Source organism: Cucurbita pepo, chromosome LG01 (genome assembly GCF_002806865.2).
Source record: "Cucurbita pepo subsp. pepo cultivar mu-cu-16 chromosome LG01, ASM280686v2, whole genome shotgun sequence".
Taxonomy (NCBI): domain Eukaryota; kingdom Viridiplantae; phylum Streptophyta; class Magnoliopsida; order Cucurbitales; family Cucurbitaceae; genus Cucurbita; species Cucurbita pepo.
The window spans coordinates 7273187-7298056 of NC_036638.1; the positions used below are offsets into that span (position 1 = coordinate 7273187).

At 35.7% G+C, this 24870-nt stretch overlaps 3 protein-coding genes across 6 annotated transcripts; all 3 read right to left on the reverse strand.

Annotated features, from left to right (window-relative positions):
* Positions 1 to 45: 45 nt before the first annotated feature.
* On the reverse strand, positions 46 to 12089 carry LOC111778577 (intron-binding protein aquarius-like). Its single transcript, XM_023658490.1, has 14 exons — positions 11322 to 12089; positions 10810 to 10899; positions 9638 to 9700; positions 8949 to 9035; positions 8717 to 8869; positions 8476 to 8633; positions 7588 to 7822; positions 7203 to 7313; positions 5075 to 6133; positions 4694 to 4954; positions 3346 to 3531; positions 1988 to 3142; positions 1097 to 1435; positions 46 to 875 (listed from the first exon to the last, which is right to left on the reverse strand). Exons 1-14 carry the CDS (start codon positions 11736 to 11738, stop codon positions 513 to 515), a joined length of 4677 nt encoding a protein of 1558 aa, XP_023514258.1. The 5' UTR covers positions 11739 to 12089; the 3' UTR covers positions 46 to 512.
* Positions 12090 to 12819: 730 nt separating this feature from the next.
* LOC111778596 lies at positions 12820 to 16285 on the reverse strand. Of its 3 annotated transcripts, XM_023658514.1 has the most exons (6): positions 15964 to 16285; positions 15422 to 15482; positions 14883 to 14988; positions 14525 to 14646; positions 14298 to 14419; positions 12820 to 13304 (listed from the first exon to the last, which is right to left on the reverse strand). In XM_023658514.1, the coding sequence occupies exons 2-6, from the start codon at positions 15440 to 15442 to the stop codon at positions 12995 to 12997; spliced, it is 681 nt and encodes a 226-aa protein (XP_023514282.1). In that variant the 5' UTR covers positions 15443 to 15482; positions 15964 to 16285; the 3' UTR covers positions 12820 to 12994. The 3 variants fall into 3 exon arrangements, with proteins under 3 accessions (XP_023514282.1, XP_023514300.1, XP_023514291.1); XM_023658532.1 differs by lacking the exon at positions 15422 to 15482 and having other exon boundaries at positions 15964 to 16284; XM_023658523.1 differs by lacking the exon at positions 15422 to 15482 and having other exon boundaries at positions 14883 to 15013; positions 15964 to 16284.
* Positions 16286 to 17334: 1049 nt separating this feature from the next.
* On the reverse strand, positions 17335 to 24697 carry LOC111778613 (crossover junction endonuclease MUS81). Of its 2 annotated transcripts, none has more exons than XM_023658544.1 (15): positions 24370 to 24697; positions 23806 to 23894; positions 23622 to 23700; positions 23460 to 23546; positions 23258 to 23383; positions 22163 to 22397; positions 21773 to 21905; positions 21409 to 21530; positions 21074 to 21222; positions 20120 to 20177; positions 19606 to 19764; positions 18981 to 19060; positions 18213 to 18450; positions 18048 to 18134; positions 17335 to 17559 (listed from the first exon to the last, which is right to left on the reverse strand). In XM_023658544.1, the coding sequence occupies exons 1-15, from the start codon at positions 24564 to 24566 to the stop codon at positions 17449 to 17451; spliced, it is 1950 nt and encodes a 649-aa protein (XP_023514312.1). In that variant the 5' UTR covers positions 24567 to 24697; the 3' UTR covers positions 17335 to 17448. The 2 variants fall into 2 exon arrangements, 1 of the variants encoding a protein (XP_023514312.1); XR_002812582.1 differs by having other exon boundaries at positions 17464 to 17559; positions 18213 to 18332.
* Between the last annotated feature and the right edge of the window lie 173 nt (positions 24698 to 24870).

Genomic DNA, 24870 nt, shown 5'->3' on the forward strand with positions numbered 1-24870 from the left:
TAATTTTTCGTCATGAATATTATAATTATTTCTTGCATCAATTATGTGGAAATTATATTATAATTATAATCTCTACTACTCATTTAACCCTCAAAGCTACGCTTTTACAAAATCAAAAACTTTGAAACTACTGACCATGAAAGGCTTTTAAATATACAATCCAATTCCACAGAATACCCGCAATATTGAGCACACCTAGAAATGAGATTCAATCACAAAATCAGTTTGGCTTCTTTCCCTGAGGACGGTCTGTCGAGCGATCTCTTGCAGCCTTGCAAAACCGTGTTTCTACCGAAGATATGCCTTTCGGATGACAAGATGGAGAGTGACTGATCAGCTCGAAACTCACTCGTCTTGAATCTTTGATCGCCTACAAGTTTATCAGTGTTTAGTCCTCTTCTCTAAAATTGCTAATGTCATCGGGCAGTTGAGACAGCGTTGTTGTCGTCGTTGTGTCAATCGTAGTTTTCAAATTTCAGAAACCAATTACGTCAATGAGGTAACAAACCAAATTATTCTTCCATTGTAGTTGTTCTTTCCTGCAGCATAGTATTTCCATCATCTTTATCAGTCTCATTATCCTCGTTCTTAGTCGAACTATCCTCGAGCATAGGCTCCTCCTTCGGCCCACCGTATTTTTTAGTGTCGTTATCTTCATTCCCAGTTGAACCATTTTCAATTGAAGAATCTCCATTTGTACCATTTGTACCATTTGCAAGGCCATCGGTCTTTGAAGTTTCCACGGTGATGTCTGAAACACTATCATTATTGGCTTGCTCTGTATCCATATCATTTTGCGCAGGAACATCATTTTGCTGTATGTCATCGCCCGGATGTGTGATATACCCATCATATGGGTGGCTGCTGATCCGAATCTGCAGGGAAAAAGTTCAGCAATCCGCATGACTAACACACAAATTACATAAGAACACAAAAAAAATCACATTTGATGATCTAAATAACTCAAAATAAGCTTTTTACTAAACCCACTTTATATAATTAGTTCTTCCAGAGGTGCTGATAAGAAAATTAATTTCAATTAAAGAACATTTTTTTCAAAAGCTATTTGAAACAAGCGATAAGTTTGTGATAATACCTGATAAAGCTGTTCCAGAATGCTGGCCATCTCCTCGCTACCACTCACATGGTAAACAGGACCAGTGTCTGCAACATTACGTTCTGTGTAAGATGTTATCTCATTCAAGTTGAGAGCAAGTCGGTCAGGCCTCTGAAGCAGAAGTTGAAATGTTGGCTGTAGTTCATAACATTGTTCAAACAGAGACCGGCGGCAGAATACATACAAACCAAGTCGAGCACGAGACATGGCCACAATCAATCTTCTAACATCACGAAGATGCCCCACAAAGCGGGTTCGAACTAGAGACAGTAATATGTAATCATTCTGCTGACCTTGAAATTTATCAACTGTCGTCACCTAGATTCAAATATCAAACAAGATCTGTTAATTAAGTGATTACAGATATGTAGGAAGCAAAGTTAAGGTTAGATGTATGCAAACGTAAGGAACGCAAGGCACTTGCTCAGTCCCATGAATATTAAATGAAATGATTCAAAGGATGAGCACATACAAAGGAAATACAAATGGTTTCTCCAACTAGTTCAAAAGAGAGTTTAGGCTGCAGTTGTTAAAAGGAGCCATACGTTTACACCAATAGAGATTGTAACAAAGAGAAGACTCAAGGGTACCCATCGGAGTGCTTTTTTTTTTTTTTTTTGTCTTGGAAGAACCCTAAACTTCAAAAAATAAGATGACAGGTGAAGAAACGGTAGTTTATCCACGTCCTAGACTGTTTTGTTAAACCATCAATTCAAAAGACCAACAACAAATGTTTGTGTAGTAACTAAACAATTGAGAAAACTAAAAAAGATGTGTACAAGGATACTGACTCCATTGATTAAAAAATTCAGAATCGATAAGCAACAAATAATGTAATTGCTTGAATAAAATGAACCATTTTGGAGATACCTTGCTAGGGGCACCAATGAAGTTGTATGGTACACATCTACGATTAATAACATCTCGGATTAGAAGCTTCTGCCCATTGTAAGTTGTCAAGATGGATATCTTATTTGCAGGGTACCCAAGTAAACGCATATAAATATACACACTAACAACGTATTCAGCTTCCCCCTCGTTCTGATAAAACCAAGGAGAAGGGGCAGTCTCACCCCTACCTTGGTAGTCCGGCACATCCACTAGCTGATAATCATATGAGAACCCAGCATTTGCTCTATGAAAGCTTGCTGCCTCTTTCAAATAAGGAAGATCTCCCAATTCTTTATATCTCCAGTTATAAAGCTTGGCTATACTTGGTCTGGCACGACCTTGAGCATTGAGTTCGATATAAGGAATACCCAATCTGACAAACCTTGTAAACAAACTTTGATCCATATGGCTATACTTTTGAAAAGCCATATTCTTCACAACTGGCGGCAACTGATGGTGATCACCAATCAAAATGCAGCGTTTGAGACGTGCATAACCATCTTCCTGCCTCTGAAGTAACATTGGTATGAAAGTTTCAATTTCTAATATTTGTGCACTTTCTTCCATTAGCAAATTATCATACTTGAAGCCTAACCGAAGAAAATCTTTCCTCTTTAGGGCAGCATGAGTGCATGTCATTGCAACAATCTTTGCCTGCTTAGTCATCAAGTAGTTTGCACGATCAGCTGTAGACTTGAGTAATTCAAAAGCCCTACACTCTTCAAGCTCCTGAAACATTGTCTTAAGATGACGAAAGCACCCCTTAGCTGCCCGCATATCTTTATCAAAAGATTCACCTGTGAAAACTGGATTTGGTGAATTTGAGAAAAAATCCTTGAAGGGAAATCTCTCTTGGACAAAATTTGATTTATCCTCATTTCCAGCACAGGCGGCTATGAATTGCTCCCAGCGTGAGTACACATGCAGTAACCAAAAGTATCCAGCAGTTTCACAAGTATATCCAACGTCTTCAGGGAGTTGGAGAGATCTTGCCAGCCTCTCCACTTCACTTAGCAATTCCAACCTTCGCACAAGCATCGAATTGACACGCCCTTGCCGGCTGAAATCAAGATCAGTAGCTAACTCTTGTTCACCTTGACCAAGGCGAAGCAGATAGCGGGCAGGAACATCTCTCTGAGATCATTAGCGAGGTCAGAAAAAGTATATACATACATATATAAATATATGATTCAAAAGTATATGCGCCATGATAGCTTAAATTATGAACTGTATACAAAAATAAACACCGTAGTGCCCACACACATTCACACTCATTCACACACAGGGCGTGACCTAATTAATTATAAGATAGTAACAGTTCAGTTTTCTTCATTTACCTCCATTATTTTCTCGAATAGGTCATTCAGAGCTTGATTTGAGTGAGTGATTATCAATGTTCTCTGTGATGGACAATTGTGATAAAGAACATTTAGAACTTGAACAGCTGTGTCAGTCTTTCCAGTACCAGGGGGGCCAACAACCATGGTTAATCCAGGTTGAACACCAGAGATGATTGCTCCAACCTATAGTTAAAAAGAAGTAAACAAGGTTAGTCTCATAATTCAAATAGAGAGTTCCACCAACTTTTCTAATAGAAACGATGTCCATGTGTATATTATGCATTCCATAACACCAAGTTTCCCTATTCCTGAAATAAAATCGGCACAAGGACAGGAAAATTAAATGCACATCAAAAAAATAAATAACTTTGTTTAAAGAAATGTAATGCAAAATGACTTATAATTTGAGTTCCACTTTCCAAGTCTTACAGTTCGACCACGACTAATGCAAATATATGGAGTAGTTTCTTGCAGGAATGATTGGGTAGAATCCCATTTTTTCCCATATATTAGTGAAAAGTCTATTTCATGAAAGAGCCAGCTATGAACTCATTGTGATATGTACAGATTGGAAATCCAGTTTTAAGTACTAGTCCTTATCATTTTCTTAAATGTGCTTTTTTTTTTTTTTTTTTTTTTTTTTTTTTTTTTTTTNCTAAACTTTCATTAAAAAAAAAAAATAAAAATAAAAAAAAAATAAATAAATAAATAAAATAAAAGAATACAAGGGCATACAGAAATACAGGCCAAAAATTAACAAGAGCCCCATGCTAGCTATAAAAAGGGATTCCAATAAAAAAGAACAAAACTAAGACCATAATTACAAAAATGTCTAGTGACCGCTGTCCACAAAGAAGCATTAAACTTGCGAATTCCCAAACCTCACCCGAATTCTGGACCTCCCTAAAATTCCTATTATTTCTCTGAAGTCTAAGGGAGAAACTTGTACAGATATTTAAGCCTTAGATGATGTAGATTTTTCCAAAGAATTGCTGAGTAGTCTGTTTTTCAGTTTCATGGAGGAAGGTCTATGCCATATTTAACTATTAGTTTGCAGCTCCTAAAAGATCAAAGGAGTTCCTCCAAGGCTTATGTGGGAGCATATTTGAAACAGAAATCTTATCTAAGAAATTGAATAATCTTCATTCTTCAATAATCTTGATAAAAAATAATTTTGTTTCTTTCTTTTGCAGGTAGCAACAATATTGAAAGCCATATAATTGATTGGTTGCTCAAATCCAAGAAAATAGAATTTTTCAACAGTCTTACACTTCACAGCTGTCAAAATAGTTTTGCATGAAAAAAGGAGAGCAAAAACAGGATGAGCAAAAAGTTGAAAAAGAACCTGTGTTGGAGTAAATCTGACAGAGTTCTGTTTTGGCTGATCTTGAGGATAAGGACCCGGGTCAGGAGGAGTATACGCCTCAACTATAAGCTTCTCCTTCTCAGCACAATCCATCATGTTTACATCATCCTTTGAAATGCCTGAAGACTTCTTATTCTCGGGGAGGGCATGATTGCTACCTCTAAGAACTCTAGGAAGCCTAATACGGAAAGGGGAACTTGGGTGCAAAATCTCCTCACCATCTGAATTTGTAAAACAGACCTGAACAAATGAACATATACATTTAGACTCGGATACTTTTGATAATATACACCAGAGGCAAGGATATTAATTCACTAATTTAAGAAATCATTTTAAATAAAAAGTAGAAAAAAGTTTAACCTGATAATCTGGAAAACATTCTTTCAAATGATCGGCATCAAGAAATGTATCTTTAAAGTCTACTGTTTCCAAAAGATCTGGCATGTTAGACCATTGAGCAGCAGAAGGATTCCCATAACCAAGAAGTATATTATGCAACCAATCAGGAACTATACAGTATTCATTCATAAGATCCCTGATAGATTCCAGAATAGCTTTAAAATTATTTTCCTTCGGTTTCCTCCTCATCAAGACATTAAACGTCCCATAAACATCTTCTGTACCCTTCTCTGCAATAGCACTGACATCCATATGGTACTGTGCTGTATCTAAAGCAATAGTTACAGTTCTCAATTCCCCTTTAGGAGGCTTCCACTCATCCGGTTTAATTCTTCCAGTAAAGTCATTCATCAGAGTTCCCTCTTCATCACGAATCTCAATAATTTCACATCCACGTACACACTGAAGGCCAAGACGTTGAGGAACACTAGCCTTGGCAGCTTCCTCTGAACTTAGAGGCTCAAATGAAGGACTAATAGAAAGTAAAAATAAAACATCGTGCTCCTTCAGAGCATTCCATTCAGATCTTATTTGGGCTCTATAGCTAGAAATGCTAAAAGTGACATCTGCCGTTACAGATGAAGGCTTGACTTCCCCAATATTTGGCTGCTTTACCTCAGTAATCTTGAATTCTTTAATAGGCACAGCCATTCTTGACCAGCCACGGAAAGCAGTTTGTCCCTCATTATTAATGTAGGCAAGGAGATGGGGTACAGCTTCCTGAATGTCTTCACGGATCTCATAAGTTGATTCCAGGCGGAAGAGATTGAAATTTCTCAGAAGATAGTCATGGAGCGTTAAAAACTGTAAATTTAACTTTGGAAGTGCCAAGCAACCTTCCCCCGAATAATTAATGCTTGGCACAACACTCTCATCCCACATAATCTCCTCATTTGGGTATAGTGGAAGTGCATTAATGGCTTCCTTTTGAGACTGTTGCTTCTCGAAAAAGGAAACGACAACCTCAATCAAAAAATCAACTCTATCCGACCAAGGATCTTCTTTTGACACTAACTTGAGCTGCATAAGCAACACAAAATTTTAGCCAAAAAGGAGCTTAAAATTATTTGTTATTAGAAGCTGGCAGCAAACTGTCACATAAAGCAAACCAAATGAGAGATAAGTGAAAAAACAAATGAGGGTGAGAAGAAAATAAAAGAGTTCTCTATGGTACGTTTCATAATTTCCGTGAATCTTATATTCTTTCAGGGAAAATGAAGTGACTACAGATGGTCTTTCCATTTAGGAAGATCTATAGCTTCTAATCCACCTTTTCCTTTAAGAACTTCTGTATTTTATACATCTTTCTTGGATTTTACCAATTTAAGTAGCTTTACATAAGCGCCTTTGGCCATCGAATGAATGCCCTGTCCTCTGTTTTGTATATCCTATTGTTTTTGGGAAAAAAGTCTGGTTCTCTCCCAAAGAAAAAAAAGTTGACAATAACGTGATAGAAACAAATTTGTAGAACAAGGAAATACAAAAAACTGCCCCCAAGAATTTAGAGGAGCTTGAAACCAACCCTCGAATAAACAAGCTGAACTATTAAGCACCATCGTTCACGTACATCTATCCCTCTATTTGTAACCATCTACTACAGACCTCGACTCAAGAGTAATATACCTCCAGTATCCTAAAAAATTTCTAACCTCTACCCAAACAGAATTCCTAACAATATATATAACCTGAATATTGCCTTCACACTACATGATTCTAGTTTCAAAAGATCAATTGCACACTTCATAACGAAATGAGAAACGATATGCAAGTCTTTTTCCTAGCTTTGAACTATTGTATAATAGACAAAGGGAAAGTTCTTTCTGTTCCATTACATTTTCATGCAGGATTGATCACAGTTCCCTAATCATACGCCATTTTTATTAATCCTTACCCTAGGTTGGGGGGTGTCCCTATCTGAAAATAAGTATAGAAAAACTATGAAATGTGTCCAACAATAGCGATATTGAAGTTGATAAGTTCCTTCTTTCTGATAAATCGGAAATATGAACAAAACGATCAACTCATCATTCAATTTTATATTTTTATCATCCCAGAATAATAGCAGTTAAGAGTCAGGTATTTCACAGACCTTAGAGCAAACCAAATCTTTCAGCTCTGGAAGAGAAAGCACAGATAGTTTCTTGGCAAGGTCAACGCGTTTATGAATTGAACCAACATTGGCCAATGCGAGTTCCCGCAGCTAAAAAAAAAAAAGGAAGAGAGTGATAAATACATTAGCCATACCTAAAAATTAAATTAGAAGTATCAAAAACAGAATTAGTAAAAAGAATAATAATAAAAAATTAAATATGCCTTTTACTTCATTGCACTTTAGAAGTCATACCCTCTTGTACCTTGGCAACTATTGTTTTAGTCATCATTGTATTATTTGTTTACGATGGAAAGGAATAAATGAAACATACATTTGCACGGCTAAACATCCTTTTTGCTTCTGAATCAACTTAGAAACTAACCTTTGGAATCTTCTTAAATGCAAGAAGCTGAAAAGATTGGACACGGTCATAATGAGATTGGAGAACCTCATCATCCGTCAACTGTGTTCCAACATGATCATTGATCTCAAATCCTTCGTAGAACTGCAGCAGATCAACCAGCTGAGCAAAAAGTTTACCTTTTTCATGTTTGTAAAGAGCACTTAAATGACATTTGGCAACAACAGCAACATCAGCAACAAGAGGTCGAAGGAATCTGAATGGTCCAACAAGGGTACAAAAGAGACAAACATGATTAAAAGAATAAACATTTAAAAAAAATCATCATGAAAATGTAACTAAAGCAAGTGCCCCAACAATCAATTTAAGTAGATCAACAAAACAAATCCAATATGCAATTGGAAGGCACTCATTCATTAGATTTTGGCCGGGGTTCTCTCTACCCTCACCCTTAGGTTGTTTTTTGTGGCCCTTGGTTTGGCCCTCTCTAATAGATTTCTTGTTTCTCATCAAAACAAACAAAATGAAGAAAATAAAAAAATCACTATGCAGAGATAACTACCACAATACGCATAGAGTCCATTTATGTAGTTTATTCACCAGCAAATTGGGGGAAAATAAAACTTAAATAAAATTAACAACTTTTGGGCAAAAGGAAAGCTATTGAAGGTCAACTATAATAGAGAGAAATCCAACAACAACAGCAGAAGGCTAACGGATCTCAGGCGAGAGAGAGAGAGAGAGAGAGAGAGAGAGAGAGAGGATAAATTATCATTTCATAACTGGTCAAATAATATTAAGACCTACTGCACATAGATCCATCAAAAATTAAACTATGAAAAATTCCATTTATCAAGATTTAAATTCAAACAAAGGATGTAATATCATGGACACAGCAGTTAAGTATACCTCCTTGTAGGGAGTTGACTTAAAAGGTCAATCAGAAACTCCATGAACCTCTCGCAATACAAAATGCAAGCATTGTCTCCATCTATCAATCCATTGGCAACAAATTGATCATTTTCATCACCTGAGTTACTTTGAGGGAACACTTCACCATCCAAAACCTGGTTCCCAAAGATAAGAGAAATAATAGTCAAGATTTTGCACAAAAATTACAAAAATAATCTAAATGAGAGAGACAGGCAACCTCCAGGAACTCTTCAATGAGGTTTCTTAAAAACTTCACTTCAAGAGTTGACAGTGGATCATAAACTTCCCCTCGTTTAATAAACTCTTTAGCCTCTCTCTTAATCATCCTTTTCCATTTCTTTATTATATCAGTATTAAGGCAAAGCTCCATCTGCAGATTAATGGTAGAGAAAATTGTTGTTACACATTCCAAAGGCAAGAAAAGATTAGCAACAGAGCACATGTCATACCTGAAAACGGCCATAAGATAAACTGTGCCAAGACTGCAGGCCTGCTATTCTCAATACAGTCTCACTGACAATCTCATCCTCCAAGCTCTGCAGAAGTTAGTTTTCAAAAATCAACAAGATATAAAAGAAGAACAATACAGGGAGATGTTGGCAGAAGCACGATCACCAGCCTAGAAAAATTATTGACTACTAGCTTATTTCATTTCATTAAAGGTAAATTAATTGACATGCATAAACAGGCCCTATGCTTTCCAAAGCAATTTGGAGGGAAAAAACTCATTATATACTCTTGCATTATGAGCTGTAATTTGTAAACAGTAAACACAACAGATTAAGTCCAAATTCAGTTTTTCGACTTCTCCTATTTTGTGTATTAGATGCAAGGAAGATTGCCATATTAGATATTACCGATCATTAGTTTGTCGATTGCCTTTTTGCTTGGATTAGCGTTCTTAGTATTCTTGAGACTTTCAATTCTCATAAAATTAAAGATATAATTGAGCAATTCTTATATGGTCTCTTCTTTTTTTTTTTTTTTTTTTTTTTTTTTTTTTTTTTTTTTTTNGAGATTATATGGTCATCCTTCTCATCACAAAACTAAGGTTATTTGGGTACTGTAATGAAAGGTAGCCTTTGGTAAAACAGCAAGTAATTGTTCAAAATTAAATTGAAATAAACATGCCATATACCTGAAAGGCATTAATCATAAAAACAAGATAATTTGTCTTCTCCGCAATGCTTATTTCTCTTCCCTACATCATAATAGAAGTAGTTACATTTTCAGATTAAAAAAAACTGATAAATTAAGGTCTAAACAAAAATAAAGTAATATCTGGTCTATATTATTACAAAAAAAAAGACATTCATATGATGACATGAAAAGTACAACTTTGGGACTTACAATAGGGAAGAGAAATAATTTAAGCAGAATCTCGAAGATACAATAGAACGGAATACCCAATCAATGGCATAAAGTAAAGAGAGAACTCGTCCTACTTAAAATGGTTCTCATCAGAAGCAGGACAATTCTGTTAATAGAAAAACAATTAACAAAAAAAGAAAAGAAAAGAGGATAAGTCATATTCTTGAACTAAAAAACTACCGATAGTAGCAAAAAAGAACAGCAAAAACAACCCAAACTAGCGAAACATGAGAACAACTGAGAAAGCTAGTAGGTGGCTATCTTCTTCTTCAACCATTGCAACACATTAAAGCTCTGCCCATGCAACACCATATTTTGGAAATAAAAGGCACAACCGCAAAATATATATATGTATACCTTTTTATATGAGACAATTTCATTGATGATTGAAATTTACAAAAGGGATGTGTTATCCATGATGTTTACAAACAAAAAAAACGTTCCCAATTTCTGCTTAGACACTAGACAAAACACACCAATTCAGGCCAAGAACGAGAATTGAGTTTCTTTCTCTACAAGACAATAGGAGAACAAGTCCTTCCCTAGACTATGAGCTAAGTAAAGAAGCTTACTTTCCTCCGGATTTCAAGCCTCTAAAAAACATGAGAAAAAAAATACTCCAATCTATTTGGATCGTAGTAACTAAATCTTTTCCTAATTTTCTCTATTTCTAACCGCAAGCGGCTAGAGACTTTTCCTATAATTTTCAGCTTTTGGTAGCTCAATTCCCTGGATCGGCTTCTATTTTTATATAGCTCATTGAATTTACATTCTTTTGGATGACAATGGTTTCTCAATGAAACACACACAAATATATCAATGTCATAAATCAAGAATGAAGTATAAAAATAAAGGATGATAATCTTTCAGCTAAAATTATCAATGGATCAATTTTCACAAGTACGGCATACCAAACAAGTCAATCAAAAGAAAACTAACCTCCTTCAGTCGAAGAACCCTCTCAAGAAACCCCTTAAAGATGTCTTTCCGATCATAAAAACATACCCAAGCTGCTACATTCTCTCGAAACTACCAAGATTAAATTACAATCTGTAAGAAACAAACAATAATATACTGTTTCAATAAATTATAACCTAATGACAACAATAAAAGAATGGTAAGGTTCTTTCTGGATGAGCTCTTACGATATTCACTTCAGTTTTTCATAAAATTAATAAAATTGTGCCTGAACGCACATCAATATAAAAGGGGGGAAATGGAGGTTTTTTCTTTTTCTCCTTCTTCCAAAGGAGCATCTACCAGAAACCACGAATTACCGTGCAAAGCTTATTGCAACACTACGGAATTTCGAATTAGCATGCAACTTCGCATTTCCGGCTAAATGCTTTACAGATTTCCATTACAACACAACGAGAAGTACATTTAAACGGAGAAATGCTAATGAGATCAGTTAATGAATTCCAGAAAGCTTTCTCTCACAGAATAATTACCTTTTCATTAACCATGAGAATCATCGACATTACATGCTCGAACGTCGCAGTCTCCGGGTCAAAATTAGGCCACAAATAGTTTTCCAAGTACTGACTGACCTCTAAAATCATCACCCTCTGCAGAGGCACGGTCTTCCGCCCTTCTTTAACCGAAAGCTCCGTCTCATAAATCTTCTTTACTAACTCTGGATCGAAGGGTTTCTCAGGCTTCGAAGGGTCGCTTACTTTCGACCAGTTCGCCGTCGCAATCTTCGTCAGCCGGTCTCGCTGAATCTCATCTAGCGTTATAGTGTTTGGCAGTGTCGCACCAGGCAAAGACTCCACGGGCTTGTCGTCGACCTCATTGGACTCAACTGGGTACTCCGCCACTCTGTGGCGCTTGAAATCGTAAACACCAGTTCCATACACCTTCGGCATTGTAAGTGGTTGGAAACCTTAACTTCTACGGCGGAGGAAGGAGGTCTAGGGTTCCAGAGTTCGCAAAATTGGTGCAGGGTTTTAGCTAGAGGGATGGACTTACTGAGGGATAAACCTCGGGGGCTGGGTTTCAAAGGAGCAGCAGAGTCGATGTAAACGGCCTGGTCACTGGCCGGAGTCGATGAACGAGGAAAATCTTCACCGTGGCGGTCGAAATTTACTGATTGAGAGAAGAGTCGCCGGCGTCGGCGTAAATGACCGTCACCCGACCAGGGCGGGTGATCGTCTTATACCTTATACTTCCAATCCCAAGACTTTTGGAACGCGAAAATTGGTGAAATTTTCAATAGAATTTCCTCAATTACATGCTCTTTCTTTTATTATTGAAAAAAATCCAATTATATTGTCAACTTTTTATTGTATTAATTAAAAATTCAAATTATAATTTATATGAATTTAAATCTAAATATTTTATATTTGAACTTAGACTCTCTTCTCATGAATATTTTCACTTTATCTCATTTAAAATTATCACAAAATCAACTCACTAAAATTATTTTAGATTAAAATCAATAATTTGATAAAGAATACGGGTCTTATTTGCATTAAATAAGAGCTTTATAACCATCACTAAACGTGTTAGAAAAAACCTACCCGACCATTACTAAACATGTTAGAGAAAACCTATCCGATTGTTATATGTAGCAAGTTGTTGTCGTTGTCTTTTGCTTACATTCCCATATAACACAAATTTTAATTTCTCAAATTTTAATTTCTCAAATCTTGCTTTTAAAATCTCTCTACCTGTTTTCTAAAACTTTATTCTTGAACCGGGACCAGAGGCTCGAGCATATGTCACTTGTTGCTGAGATGCAAGTGCCGCACAATCGCAAGTCTACTATTTTCAAATGTAAAAATCATCGACTCTCCATTTTTAGCCGAACATACTAGTAACAAGGCAACAAATACATCATCACACCAGGCATGCAAAAAATTCGGTCTACTAACCTTGTTCAAGAACAAGGCATTTAGATTAAAAATTATATACATCCAAAAACTCGAAAACCGTATAGAATCAACCTAATATAAAATTTTAGAGCATATCGATTTCAAAACTTTCCTTTGAGTTGGTTGGTTCGGGATTAAAGGAGAATATGGAAATTCCCAAATGTAAATATTATACATAACTGACAGAAGAGATCAATACCCAAAATTTCAACATAACAAATGCTGAACCTACAAAAGTTGCATTGAATCTACTGTTCTTCATGTAAATGAAGATTCAGAGCAGGTGATGTGGGCAACAGTGCTTGAAGCTCTCCATAGAACTTTCCTAGACGACTGTTATCTGAATTTTGCTTCAACAAATCTATTGTTTGCGAACTCGTATTTGCATCGACGCATTCTTCTTTCGTGTGTTGTGCCATAATATCGTTGTGGAATAGCCTAAGTGCATCTGCTGTCGAAAGAGAGTTCACAGATTCATACAAGCTTTGGAATTTACTTCTGTTTTCTTCAATCCCTACTAGCTTCTCTTTCAAGTCATCAGGAAGGGAAGCAAGCACACTTCAGAAGATGAAAACGAAAACATTCAGTAGAAGGCAGTATTACCAAGAACAATGGACCAATGGCCTTTTTTCCATGAAAAGAACAACTCTCATTGAGAACAGCACGAAGGCAATACAAAAAAGCAAAATATAAAAAGAAACATTAAAGAAAGAATAACAAAAGGATGCTCCAATTCAAAACAACGAGAAACATAATTGCTGAAGGCCTTAATGACACAGAAGATCAAAAGAGATATTAAACTTGGTCAGTCCCAACTCCTCCAATAACTTTCCTTTTTCACTACGACTCTCCTATTTCTGTTCAGCCAAAATTTTCCATAAGTCGCAAAGAAAACAGCCTATCAAACAAACTATTCGACTAAGAATTCGCATTTCAAATCGCCCACCTAAATTATGATTTAACATCTAATTATATGCATAATTTTGCTAGGTGCAGCAATAGCTCAATCCTCACCAAAGGAACGACGACATGGGCTTAGACTGAAATTCAAAGGAAAGAAATAAGAAAGAGGGTGAAAAAGGCAATGCAGGTTACCAACTTGACACTTGTTGCACGACATATGAGGCTGACTTAAATCAGGTCCTGGAGAAACCCTATGCGTGCTGCACAGGGACTGCGAGACAGATGTGGTTTCATAAATACTACCCTACACCTCTTTGCATGTCATACTTGACGGGCTCTCTTAACAATACAGAATGCAACATCATGTAGGGCCGACTTGAAATGACTTTCTAAGTGCAAAAATGAATCATTTCAAACGAGCCCGAAGGACTAAAAATTTGACAGACTTTTTGAAATGTCAGCTGTACTCAAGTAACACATATTTTAGAACATAGGAGCAATATAATATAACTGTTCAATTACAACAACCCAGTGTTCTTTCACGTTAAAATAAAAAGAAAATAACAAAATTCTTGCTGACACAAACTTCAAGAGATACGTATGAATTCATGCATGTGTAAAATGATAGGAAATTTATTCTCTCCTAACCTGCTAACACCTCTGACAAGACCCAACTTATATCCGATAGAGACTGACTGCTTGAAGCCAACATTAAATCCCTCTTGAGATGCAGCTTCTTTCCCAGCAATTAAACCATCACGGTATCCAATCTAAACGATATTCAAGAGTGAAAAAGGAGCATGAAATCCATTTAAATCCTCTCTTGTGAAACCATTTATTAAAGAAAAAGATAAATAGAATAGTTAATCTGTTACCGTATGAAATTGGTCGTGTCTTCTATGCCACTCCCTATCCAGATCAGATGTTTCCTCCAAGCCTTCATCCGAACCACCCCATAAAGATCCATCATCTTCACACGAGTCATTCACAGCAGAACCTGCAACCAGACCCTGATTCATATAATCCTACAAACGTAGGTCAAGTTATGACAGCGTTTTTTAGGCATAATTTGTGATGTATGGTCCCTTGCTAGATTATACGTTTCTGTGGGCATCGGTGACAAGAATCTTTGGTAACTATTCTTTTGAGTATTGTTTTACTTAACTGGAGCACCTCCCTCTAGTGGGGTTCCCTTTTATATGTACTAAGGCATTATTGAAAAAATAGTAATACCTGATGGCCGATTTTGTCTGTAATCAGATAATGACATATCAGCCAATTTTGATTTTGTTGACTGTAAACTCTCGGAATAAAGTTCTTCAGCAATGGTACCCTCCATCTATCAGAATTAGGCCGATTTTAATCTTCAGCAACGAATAAAAGAAAACTTTATTGTGAATTCAATTTCAAAGAATAATCAGTTACTTAAATTATCTCAACATAGAGGGGAAAAAAATAAACGAATGGTTCTCGACAAAACCAATTATTAGAAGCATTGAGCCTATACACTCAATTCCACAAAAACAGATAAGCATTTCATACACCAATGGTCATATTAGAACTAAACGATTGGCAATTCTATTACAACATCTGTGTCAGCAAAACATCTTCGCCCATCAACAATCTCCCATGTCATTATCTTTTCATAAAACTAGAATTAGAACAACAAATTAAAGCCCCAATTTTGCTCAAAGAAAGCTTAAACACCCCAATAACCGAAATGCGGAAAGATCAATTGTACGAAGAGAAGGAGAGGAAGAGAGGTGGGATACCCAAATCAAAATTATGAACATCGCCAGATTCACTTATCTAGCTAAATCCGTATTCCAAAACCTGAGCTAATCATAAACCATTTATATCATCAATCCATCACAAACAAAACTTCTTCTCAATCAATTTCTAAAACCCAGACTCAGATTCTATGTCAGAACGGACCACCAGCCGTGAAATTGATGAATTACAACCAAGCAAGAACACCTAGAGCATTGGGCATCATTCCTATTATTCAGTTTCCAGCCTAAGGTCGGTACTCAACATGCAAAATTCCAATTTAATTCACATCTACTAATTTCTAAGGGTCAAAATGGGTTCTCCAACCACGTCATAAATGCTAAAGATACTATCAGCTATTAAATCAAAATAACCAACCGTAGGATAGCATTTCTGTTAACGTCTAAACATCAACAATTCATGTCCACTGAGTATCTTAGTATCAAACGGGCATGCATTATCAATCTTTTTATACAGGTTCCATTGTGTAGATTGAATTCAATGTACACAGGGAGAGAACTAGAGAAAGCAATAAACTGATTACCGCGAGAAAAAGAGCTGAAAGCGTTGGGCGAAAACAAGGCCGCGCCGTCAGCCGTGCGTGCTGATACGGATAACTGAGAGATGGAGCGGACGGCAAGTAGGATAGATTGAAATTGGTGGAGAAGGGGGCGCCGCAACAAGGAGAGAGCACCGGGTTGGCGTGGCGGCGTGAGGTTGCAGCAGAGAGTGAGATAAAGAAGAAGAGAAAGAAAAGTGCAGTCGAGGCGTGGCAGCGATCGGCGATCGGCAACGACAGAGAGGAAGTATCAAAGAGACGGAAAAAAAAAAATCAGAGATGGGATTGGTGTGGGCGGTTACCGCAAAAGAAATGTTTATTATATTTTTATTTACAAAATATTAATGGATTTATTATGATATTTTACATTTTTTTAATACAAATTATTCATTAAAAATTTAAAAGTAAATATTTTAAATATATATTGATAATAATTACAATAGGAAATCAACATTTTAATACTCCAAAAATAAATGAAAATTTTTGAAAAGAAAATGAGCAAGGTTGAAGTTGTTTTTCTAGGAAATTTATTTTCTTTTATTTTATATTTTTGCATTATTGTTAATCAAAATTTATTTTAGATTTCTTCAACTTCCCCTTAAAAATTTTAAAAGGCCTTTGTTGGGTTCCACTCTTTCCTCCAATCGATATAAGATCTCACAATCTATCCACCTTTGGATCTTTTGCTAGCACTCGTTTCTCTCTTCAATCGATGTAGGATCTCACATATTAGATATAAAATTGTATTTGTATCAAGCCTCATAGTTCTTATTTATTTGTTTACGCTAATTTTTTAATATATTAAAAAAAACATAATTATTTTATTCATTGAAAAAAACGAAAAAAACTACTCTTTTAAGAAAGAAAAAAAAAACATATTATTTAGATAACAAAAAAAAACTGAACCCCATAAGTAATAGAGCTCCATGTACAACAATGGTGAGCTTAGAAACTGGAAGAACAAAACCTGAAGAGAATAAATAAAATTAAAAAAAAAATGGCCACAAAAAGAAGAAGAAAGTTAAAAGGCATTCAAATCCTTAAATTGTGGGTATCATCACCATCAATATCATGAGCTTTGGCTTTGAAATCCCCAAATGTAACTTTTAAGTATGAAATTCTATAGTATTTCTATTTTAAGAGTACTTTTGAAACGTTTATGAAAGATCAACTACAGTGATAATTTGAAACAAAGAGCAAAGTTCAACGGTTTAACCAAATTTATATCGGGGAGAGCGATGTAGCTTTATCCCAGTAATGAAACTAAAACTATTCACTAGCTAGAGACACACTTCTCAAACCAGAAACTAAGCAAGCCTATTTAGCTTCGTCAAATGGTACAGTCACAAACAACCCTGAGAAAACTATAGCATATGAACATGGCATTTAAAATAAATAATAAGCATACTTACAGCAGTAACTATGAAGCTCATAGCCATCAAAAGCCAGTTTATTGAGGATATATGCGAACTATTTCCCACTACCCCATACCAAATGAAAAATATTCCGGCTAGCAGCTGCATTGATCAAATTGTTGCTCTGTCTCCTTAACATCTCTTCTTGTTGGGTGACATTATCGTCCTAGTTTTTCATTAGAAAACAATAAGAAATTACTTTAAAATACACACGCTTCTCTTATTAGCTCACGTTTTCAATAATATGTGTTTTCGTTGTATAAGGAATGAATTAAAGATATTTTGGGTTGTGAAATTTTACTTATTTTGTGGGTATAATAATTTATGGATATTTGTATGTAATATTAAAAGGTGGGTTTCGTAAGCCTAAGCTCATGAAACAGGGTTTATGCAGCCGTGAGTCCCAAACACACCCAAAAGTGATTGCTAACCTCAAGCTTCGCTAAATATGACTTGTCCAAAAGTACTCTCTGTCTTATGTTCGTAGATTAACAGTTTTTGTCAATTATATGGTTTTGAGTAGTAGATGGGAACTTAATTCCTTCACCTATATATAACAAATATGTCTTAAACCTATCCCAATTCCCAGTAAGCGCGTAATCAGAAGGACGATAAGCAACCTTATGAAATAAAAGACAAGGAAATCGAACTCACTAAAAGAGAGTATGCTCGGGCAAGTGATAGAAGAGTGGGGTACAAATCCAAAACAGCGACCGCAATCTCCTCTGTAACTTGAGGCACCTGCATACATAGATGCCATTAGACTATGAATGATCATAGGATTCTAAGAATGAACTTTGCTTTCCTTTATAAACATACCTGCATGAGCTGAAGTGCAAAAACATCACTAACCGTCATCTTATCCAATTCTTGGCACTTTTTGATAAATACATCGAGACGAGGACAGACATCAAAATGACTAAGACGCTCATCAGATGCCTGTAATATGTAGTATTGTGTAATTGCATGAGTAAGATAACCATACTTCTTTAGTGTATCTGACAAGCCACTGGTTCTTTGCACATCAAATCCCTCTAAAATCTCTGTTGTAAAGCAACTGCAGAACATAAAAAACATACCATAGTTTTTTTTTTTTTTTTTTTTTTTTTTTTTTTTTTNTAATTTGATGAGAATCAGATGCAAAAACAACCTAAAAAGCTGATGAAATAAAATGTACAGGATAAACTATATGATCGAACGTTTTTCGATTATTCTTCGTCAGAAAAAAAAACAGAGTAAAGGGAGAATTCGACAGCTTCCTAATCACTCCTATGGAGAAACTTGCCCTGCCCCCTCTCATGCTACAGTATTTAACCATATTTACATGATTTCCTTTCTAGCCCTACCAATGCCTACCAATTCCTTTCTAAGCAGGCCCCACCCATGTAACAGACTCACACGATCAAACTCATAACATCTTTTTTCTCTCATTCTTAACTAAGAGACCACGTTTTGTAACCACTAATATAAAAGGGATTTCAGATTTCATAATTGTAACTAAATCACTTTACTCATGAAGATCATAAGGAACAAAGAACCCAATTTTTCTTGATGCTTGTCATAATAAAAAAGAGGAACCACACTTACGCTGTTTTGATGCTTTCTGCCGCTTCAGATGAATTGGGATCACCTTCCACAAGATATATCATCCTTTTAAGCCCACATCTCTAATGATACAAGAAGCAAGAAGCACTAATCAGTAAGAAGCTAGCCACAAAGATAAATAACTACGCGAGGATCTGCATCTTGCAGTATTCTGCCCATAATATTCATGCCGAATGATAATAATAACAAATGGACTAGCATTTAAGCAAACTTAGCCCAATATTTTCAAACGATTTTCAACCATGCATGGTCAATTTTCAACATGAGCTGTACATGATACATCCACGTAGTCCCCAGAAAAATTGGACTAAATGAAACAGAACCTAACAGAAAATCCCTTGGTGGCAATACGAAATAATCGTAGCAGTGCTGAGCTGCCATCTAAAAGCTATAGAAACGGGAACGAACATATTAATAACAAAACCCAGTTTTGTAATGGAAGTAGTGACAGATTCTACAAGCCTATTTCTCAACAAGTCCATAGCATATCAATATCGAAATTCCTCAATTGATTCAGGAGAGGAGAGAAAAATACATTTCTTAGATTGACAGAATGCAGCTACCACCAGAGGGAAATAAGAAAAATATCAATTAGTTAAAAAGTTACCAAAAGTTTTAATTTCTGGTCTCTATAGCGATTGTCCCTGATTGAGCACCGCAAATCATCAATATTTTTCCTCTCAACAATAAAATCAAGAACATATTCATTATCAAGATGTTTATGGCGAGCTATCCAGATTCCATCACCAACCGGAAGCCTCCTAATCTGAAGAAAAATTGGGTGAGCCAATCATAACCAAGTAAAATAGTAAATATGGAACTAGGCGAACTGCTGACATGAATAAACAGACGTCACCATGTGCAAATGCTAAAACACACTTTAATAAGCTGTTTCACATGGTCGTCAAGATGTTCTATGTTGAATACTGGATATTCATTGTTACATACATTACCGAGTATAATATCATTACTATTCAAAAAGTTGGTCAAAAGTGCTGAAAATAATATCGGCATATGCCTGAATTGCTGAGAACAATAAGTATCAAATTTAATCCATAACCTAATAACATAGCAATGCATTATGCAAAAGAAACTTTCACAGAAGAATAGAACAAAATTACCTCAATCTGGATCTTGAATTGGCTACAGATATTCTCAATCATTCTCCTAGACCGAGAACTAGAAAACCACCACATACATAGTTTAGTAGTGTAATCAAAATACAAGTAGAATAACAAAATGTCAAATTTCAACAAACAACTGCAAGTTTGCAAGCACGTGACATAAAAGGGAAGACAAGCTTTCCAGAGTCCTTGATTAGTAATATTGTCATTCACATATATCACCGACGTAATAATACCCCTAAATAAAAATTACAAAATATATCCATACGGCTTTTTAAGAGGAGGCTTGTGCTAGGTGTGAAAAACAGGAGGGAATAGACCAAAAGTCCAAGAGAAATACGAGCATTGTTTCATTTTTTTGAACAAGATACAAATTTTCATTAATTAATGGTGAGGAACAAAAATGTTCAAACTTTCCATTGATTAATACACAAAACACGAGCACTGTTTGTTAAAGGCAAATTGAACTAAGGTGCAACAGCTCTACTCTATTCAAAAAGTTCAAACCTTGAAATTCTAAAAATGTGTTTTATCCTATAAAATAAAATTGACAATCTAGACATGTTATATCAACTTCAAATTCAGAATCGAAGTCATCACACCAAGAGGGAGAAAGATGAAAGGTAGGGTCTTTCATCAAGTTACCTCATGAATAAAAAAAAGTATCTTTTGGGGAGAAAACTTTATGGCTACTAAAAAGGGGATTAAAGGCTTTGATGAAGCTAATTTAGATAAGTTTTGACTACCCACTTGCTTTATAGAGGAGGTTTGAACAATTTTCTTTATAAAAATCAGGATTCATAGAATTATCATCAGTAGATGACTAAGAAGAAATGATAGATTCATCTTTTTGAGTATAGTATAAGGGAAGCAGCCGTAAAACAATTTTTTACCTTGTTAATGGTCAATTTAAAATTTAGATATGTTAAATTATATATCAGAATTACTGACCTGTGGTTGGCAAACTGTTCTCGATCGTCCAATATCAAGACTATGCTATAAGCATCTTCAAATTTCTCACCAAAGCTCAAAGGTGGCATGCTCAAGATGTTCGTATTTTCTTTCACAACATCTTTACGGGATTCAGTGATGGAATGATTCTATAAATACAAAGTACAATAAGCTTCACGGCTTCATAATATAATATTATACCCATTACAGAAAGATGACGGATTACCAATTTTCTAATGAAGTGCTTTCTTTTGCATAAAGAGCCTCTTCTTTTTTTCTTTTTTTCTTTTTATTGGGGGGGGAGGGGGTGAGAGAGAGTTAGAATATCTACTCACAGATGATGAGCAAGCTCTCAAGTTAAAAGATCTCTCTCCATTATCACTAACAACGATCTTTGGCACATGTCCCTCATTAGAACCTGTCGACCTATTCTCCCTTCCAACTGCTTCTACTTGACCTGTGTATATCCACAACTTATCAATCTAGTGATCAGTATTTTCGAAGAAAAAAAGGGAAAACAATTACTCCATATCCTTCATGGTTACAATAATAAACAGGCTTACGCTATCAAAAACTTATGACCATATTTTCCCAGATTTTGGTGATAACGCTCAAAGCCATATTTGGTTTAGTTTTCTAGAAACTAATCAAATGTTGTGGCAATATTTTAAATTCCTACCAAGAGTTATAAGAACAAACCGTAAACAAGATCTTCACGAAGGCGACATAAGACTGCTGGCCAAAGTGATGAGATATCCTTGTTCGGGTTATCCTCTGAAACTTCTTTAAAGGAATCAAGAACTTGATGCTTAGAGTAGCCCATGCGCATAAACTGGGGAAAAAAACAAAAAAAAAAANAGATGGTGAATTGCGCATAAGGGATGCCCAGTTGGGTAGGGCTTGAGGCTTTGGTGAAGAGCAAATGGAGTTCAAACTAACAATGGTTAATGAGTTGTATCTATTGAGCAACCCTAGTGCCATAGCAATACATGAGTGTAATTGTGAATACTCAATTTGCATATTTCTCAAGCTAAATAATTTTAAGTGAATATCACTGACGAAAAGGTGACATCTAAATTTTTGAATTACCCTCTCAAGTGATTCAAGGGGAACATCGATTGATTTATTTTGACTACTCCGACAAATAGATGGTGAAGTCACTTCTACATCTGAATCAAGATGATTAGCACTGCGATCAGATATATCGCATGATTCAAGAATAGACGATCCTTTCATAGTGTCAAAGTTCTTTTCTGAATTTAACAGTCCAGATCTCATAAGACATTCACGTGCCACTTGCTGCCCCTCCTCTGTAAGCATGTATCTGTTAAAGCAAAAAATATTAGCATATACTTGCAAATAATAGAACACAAAGAGTGATCATAATCTGGAATATTATTCAAACATGGCTTATAAAAAAAAGACAAAAAGGTTTAAACAAATTACGAGGGTATAGAGTTCTGCTTTCATCCACATGAAAGTTGATGTCCCCGTTTGAATAAAACTACTAATAGCATTCATGAACTTTTAAGTTGCAGATTTAAGCACAATTGATGTGATATTCTAGTGTAAGTTAAGTCTCATAATATGTTTACCTTAAAGCTTTGCAGGATTAATTTTTATTCTTTCAGGGTGTTAACAATCTTTGCCAAATAACTCGGTGTTGTGCAATTCCATACTTGCATAATATTTATATATGTACGGAGCCATTATTCCAAGGTCCAGCTTCTAAAGATAAAAGAATCCTCTATATGTCAGAAAAGGATAATGTAGCCCGTGAAGCAAGCTGAAGCTACCACATGCGGTGGTCAATGCAAGAGAAACTACATGATATTGCCAAATACACGTTTTCCTTGATTAATGATTCAATACAAAGCTATAACGTAACATTTTTGTTCTTACAGTAACTTACTACATCTAAAAAGGTTCGAGAGTACAATATCCACCAGTTAAGAATATAAAATGTGTTGTCACATATATTAACGTTTTGCTTAGGTCAGATGGTATTTATACGACGCAATAGAACAGCCTACAGCCATCAGTATCAAGTCCTAAACAATCAGATGGTACCCACCGGCGGCCACAGAAACAATGATGTAATGACATATAGAGAGAATCATTCCAAAATAACTGTAACGGGGAAAAGTGGCAATAATCAAAATTATGACCGAGCCAAGACCATACTTTGCTGGGCAACTAGACTTCACCACTAATCCTCTAGATACCAATGTCTTCATGCAGTTCCATCCACTGTACCAATCCCTTGTAGAGCTTCCAAATTGACCAGGTTTTCCTTTACCTTTTTCTGGCCTGAAATGGGAAAATACTCTCCATCCATTAAATGATAAAATGTACAGCATAAAGAAGAATGCGGGAGCTAGCTTACGCAATTGCCACCCTAGAAAGACCACTTGCTTCAGCTGCATCAATAAGCTCCTGCTTACGCATGTATTCATTCCCATTTGTTGTACCCCTAATAGTGAAGCGTATGTTACACATGAATTTAAATAAGAACTCGACAAAACAAATTACAATTTGTCCATTGTACCTATAAAGAGTAATCAATAAGGCATATGCAACTGAATTCTTCTGTGGAACATAGCGTTTGGTTCCCTTTGTTTTCTTACCTAAATGAATAAACATGAAAAAGGACAAACAACAAGAAAAGCAATAAACATCTCCTTGTACGAGAAAACCATTAAAAGTTAGAATCCGGAGCTTGTGTAAGGTACCTTTTCCCGCCACTTCTTCAGGTCCAGAACCTTCAGAGCCATTCTTAAAAAAAACTTGTACTTGTTTAAGAATCCACTTCCCTACGCCTCTGCGGCATTAGAACATCAATACTTCAAAAGAGAAAGCAGAAGCCAGAAGCCCACATTAACGAGATAATAGATTCAAAGAATGAAAAACACTATGCAAATAGTTTCGTCTAAATTAAAAAGAATGAGAAGAAGTAAAATGTAACTCTTTCACCAAAATAGCTAATCCTCGAACGAAATTAAGCATATTATTGAAAAGTCCCTTTTGAAGTATAGCTTCTAAAAGAAATTAATAAAGATCTTTGTTATGACCCAGACACTTCAGCTTCAATCCCACACAATCAAACTTCAATCATGACTTTGTTTCCTAAGCGGAATCAGCGACATGACATTGCATTACAGAACAAAAACAGAATTACCATCCAGTATAAAGATCCCAAAGAAAACAAAAAAAAAAAAAAAAAAAAAAAAAAAAANCAAGATACAGTTTTCTAAAACCACGAACATACAGAAACAGTGAGGCAATACAAAGCGTACTTGATCTGGGAGAGATCCTTCATGGACTTAATGGAGTCCTTGGAGTTGCAGACATTGAAATAAGCTTTGTACAGAGTCATATCGACTTTATCAGAGATTCCTTTGGGTGTCTCCGCCATTTCTAGCCGCTTCTGCCACATGAAGGCGGCAAGGTCTTCATTCTCCGGACAGACGACCGGAATTCTCTGCCGGTCCATTTCGAAGATTCGAGGTTTAGAAGAGGAATATGGAAAATTGATGGCGGAACTGTGAAGAAACGAGATACTGGGAGATGGAAAGAAACCCAGATTACCGCGCTAGGCTTCGCGGTTTTGAATTTCTTCAGAAAAAAAAAAAAAAAAANAATCAAGGGTTTTAATTATTAAATTTTAAAACAAATTACAATATTATCTTTTTATTGACTTTTTGACCCATTTTTTAAAAAATATTTATATTTCTAATATTTCGAGACAATAAATAAGAAATAAGAATTAAAAAAAAAATTAACAAACAACCTCTCAC

Bases quoted from the DNA above. Each gene is read 5' to 3' on its own strand.
- LOC111778596 (XM_023658514.1), bottom strand. From the start codon at position 15,442: ATGTTCATAATTTTGATTTGG. The intron at 14,989-15,421 runs GTATCCCACCTC...TAATTCTGATAG, and splicing joins TGTTCATAATTTTGATTTGG to ATGGAGGGTACCATTGCTGA. The intron at 14,420-14,524 runs GTAACAGATTAA...AATATCGTTTAG, and splicing joins GACACGACCAATTTCATACG to ATTGGATACCGTGATGGTTT.
- LOC111778613 (XM_023658544.1), bottom strand. From the start codon at position 24,566: ATGGACCGGCAGAGAATTCCGGTCGTCTGTCCGGAGAATGAAGACCTT. The intron at 22,398-23,257 runs GTATGGTCTTGG...TTGCTTTAACAG, and splicing joins AAGTCTAGTTGCCCAGCAAA to ATACATGCTTACAGAGGAGG. The intron at 20,178-21,073 runs GTCAGTAATTCT...GTGGTTTTCTAG, and splicing joins GAACAGTTTGCCAACCACAG to TTCTCGGTCTAGGAGAATGA.
- LOC111778577 (XM_023658490.1), bottom strand. From the start codon at position 11,738: ATGCCGAAGGTGTATGGAACTGGTGTTTACGATTTCAAGCGCCACAGA. The intron at 9,701-10,809 runs GTTAGTTTTCTT...ATTATGATGTAG, and splicing joins GGGTTCTTCGACTGAAGGAG to GGAAGAGAAATAAGCATTGC. The intron at 8,870-8,948 runs GTATGACATGTG...ATTAATCTGCAG, and splicing joins TATCTTATGGCCGTTTTCAG to ATGGAGCTTTGCCTTAATAC.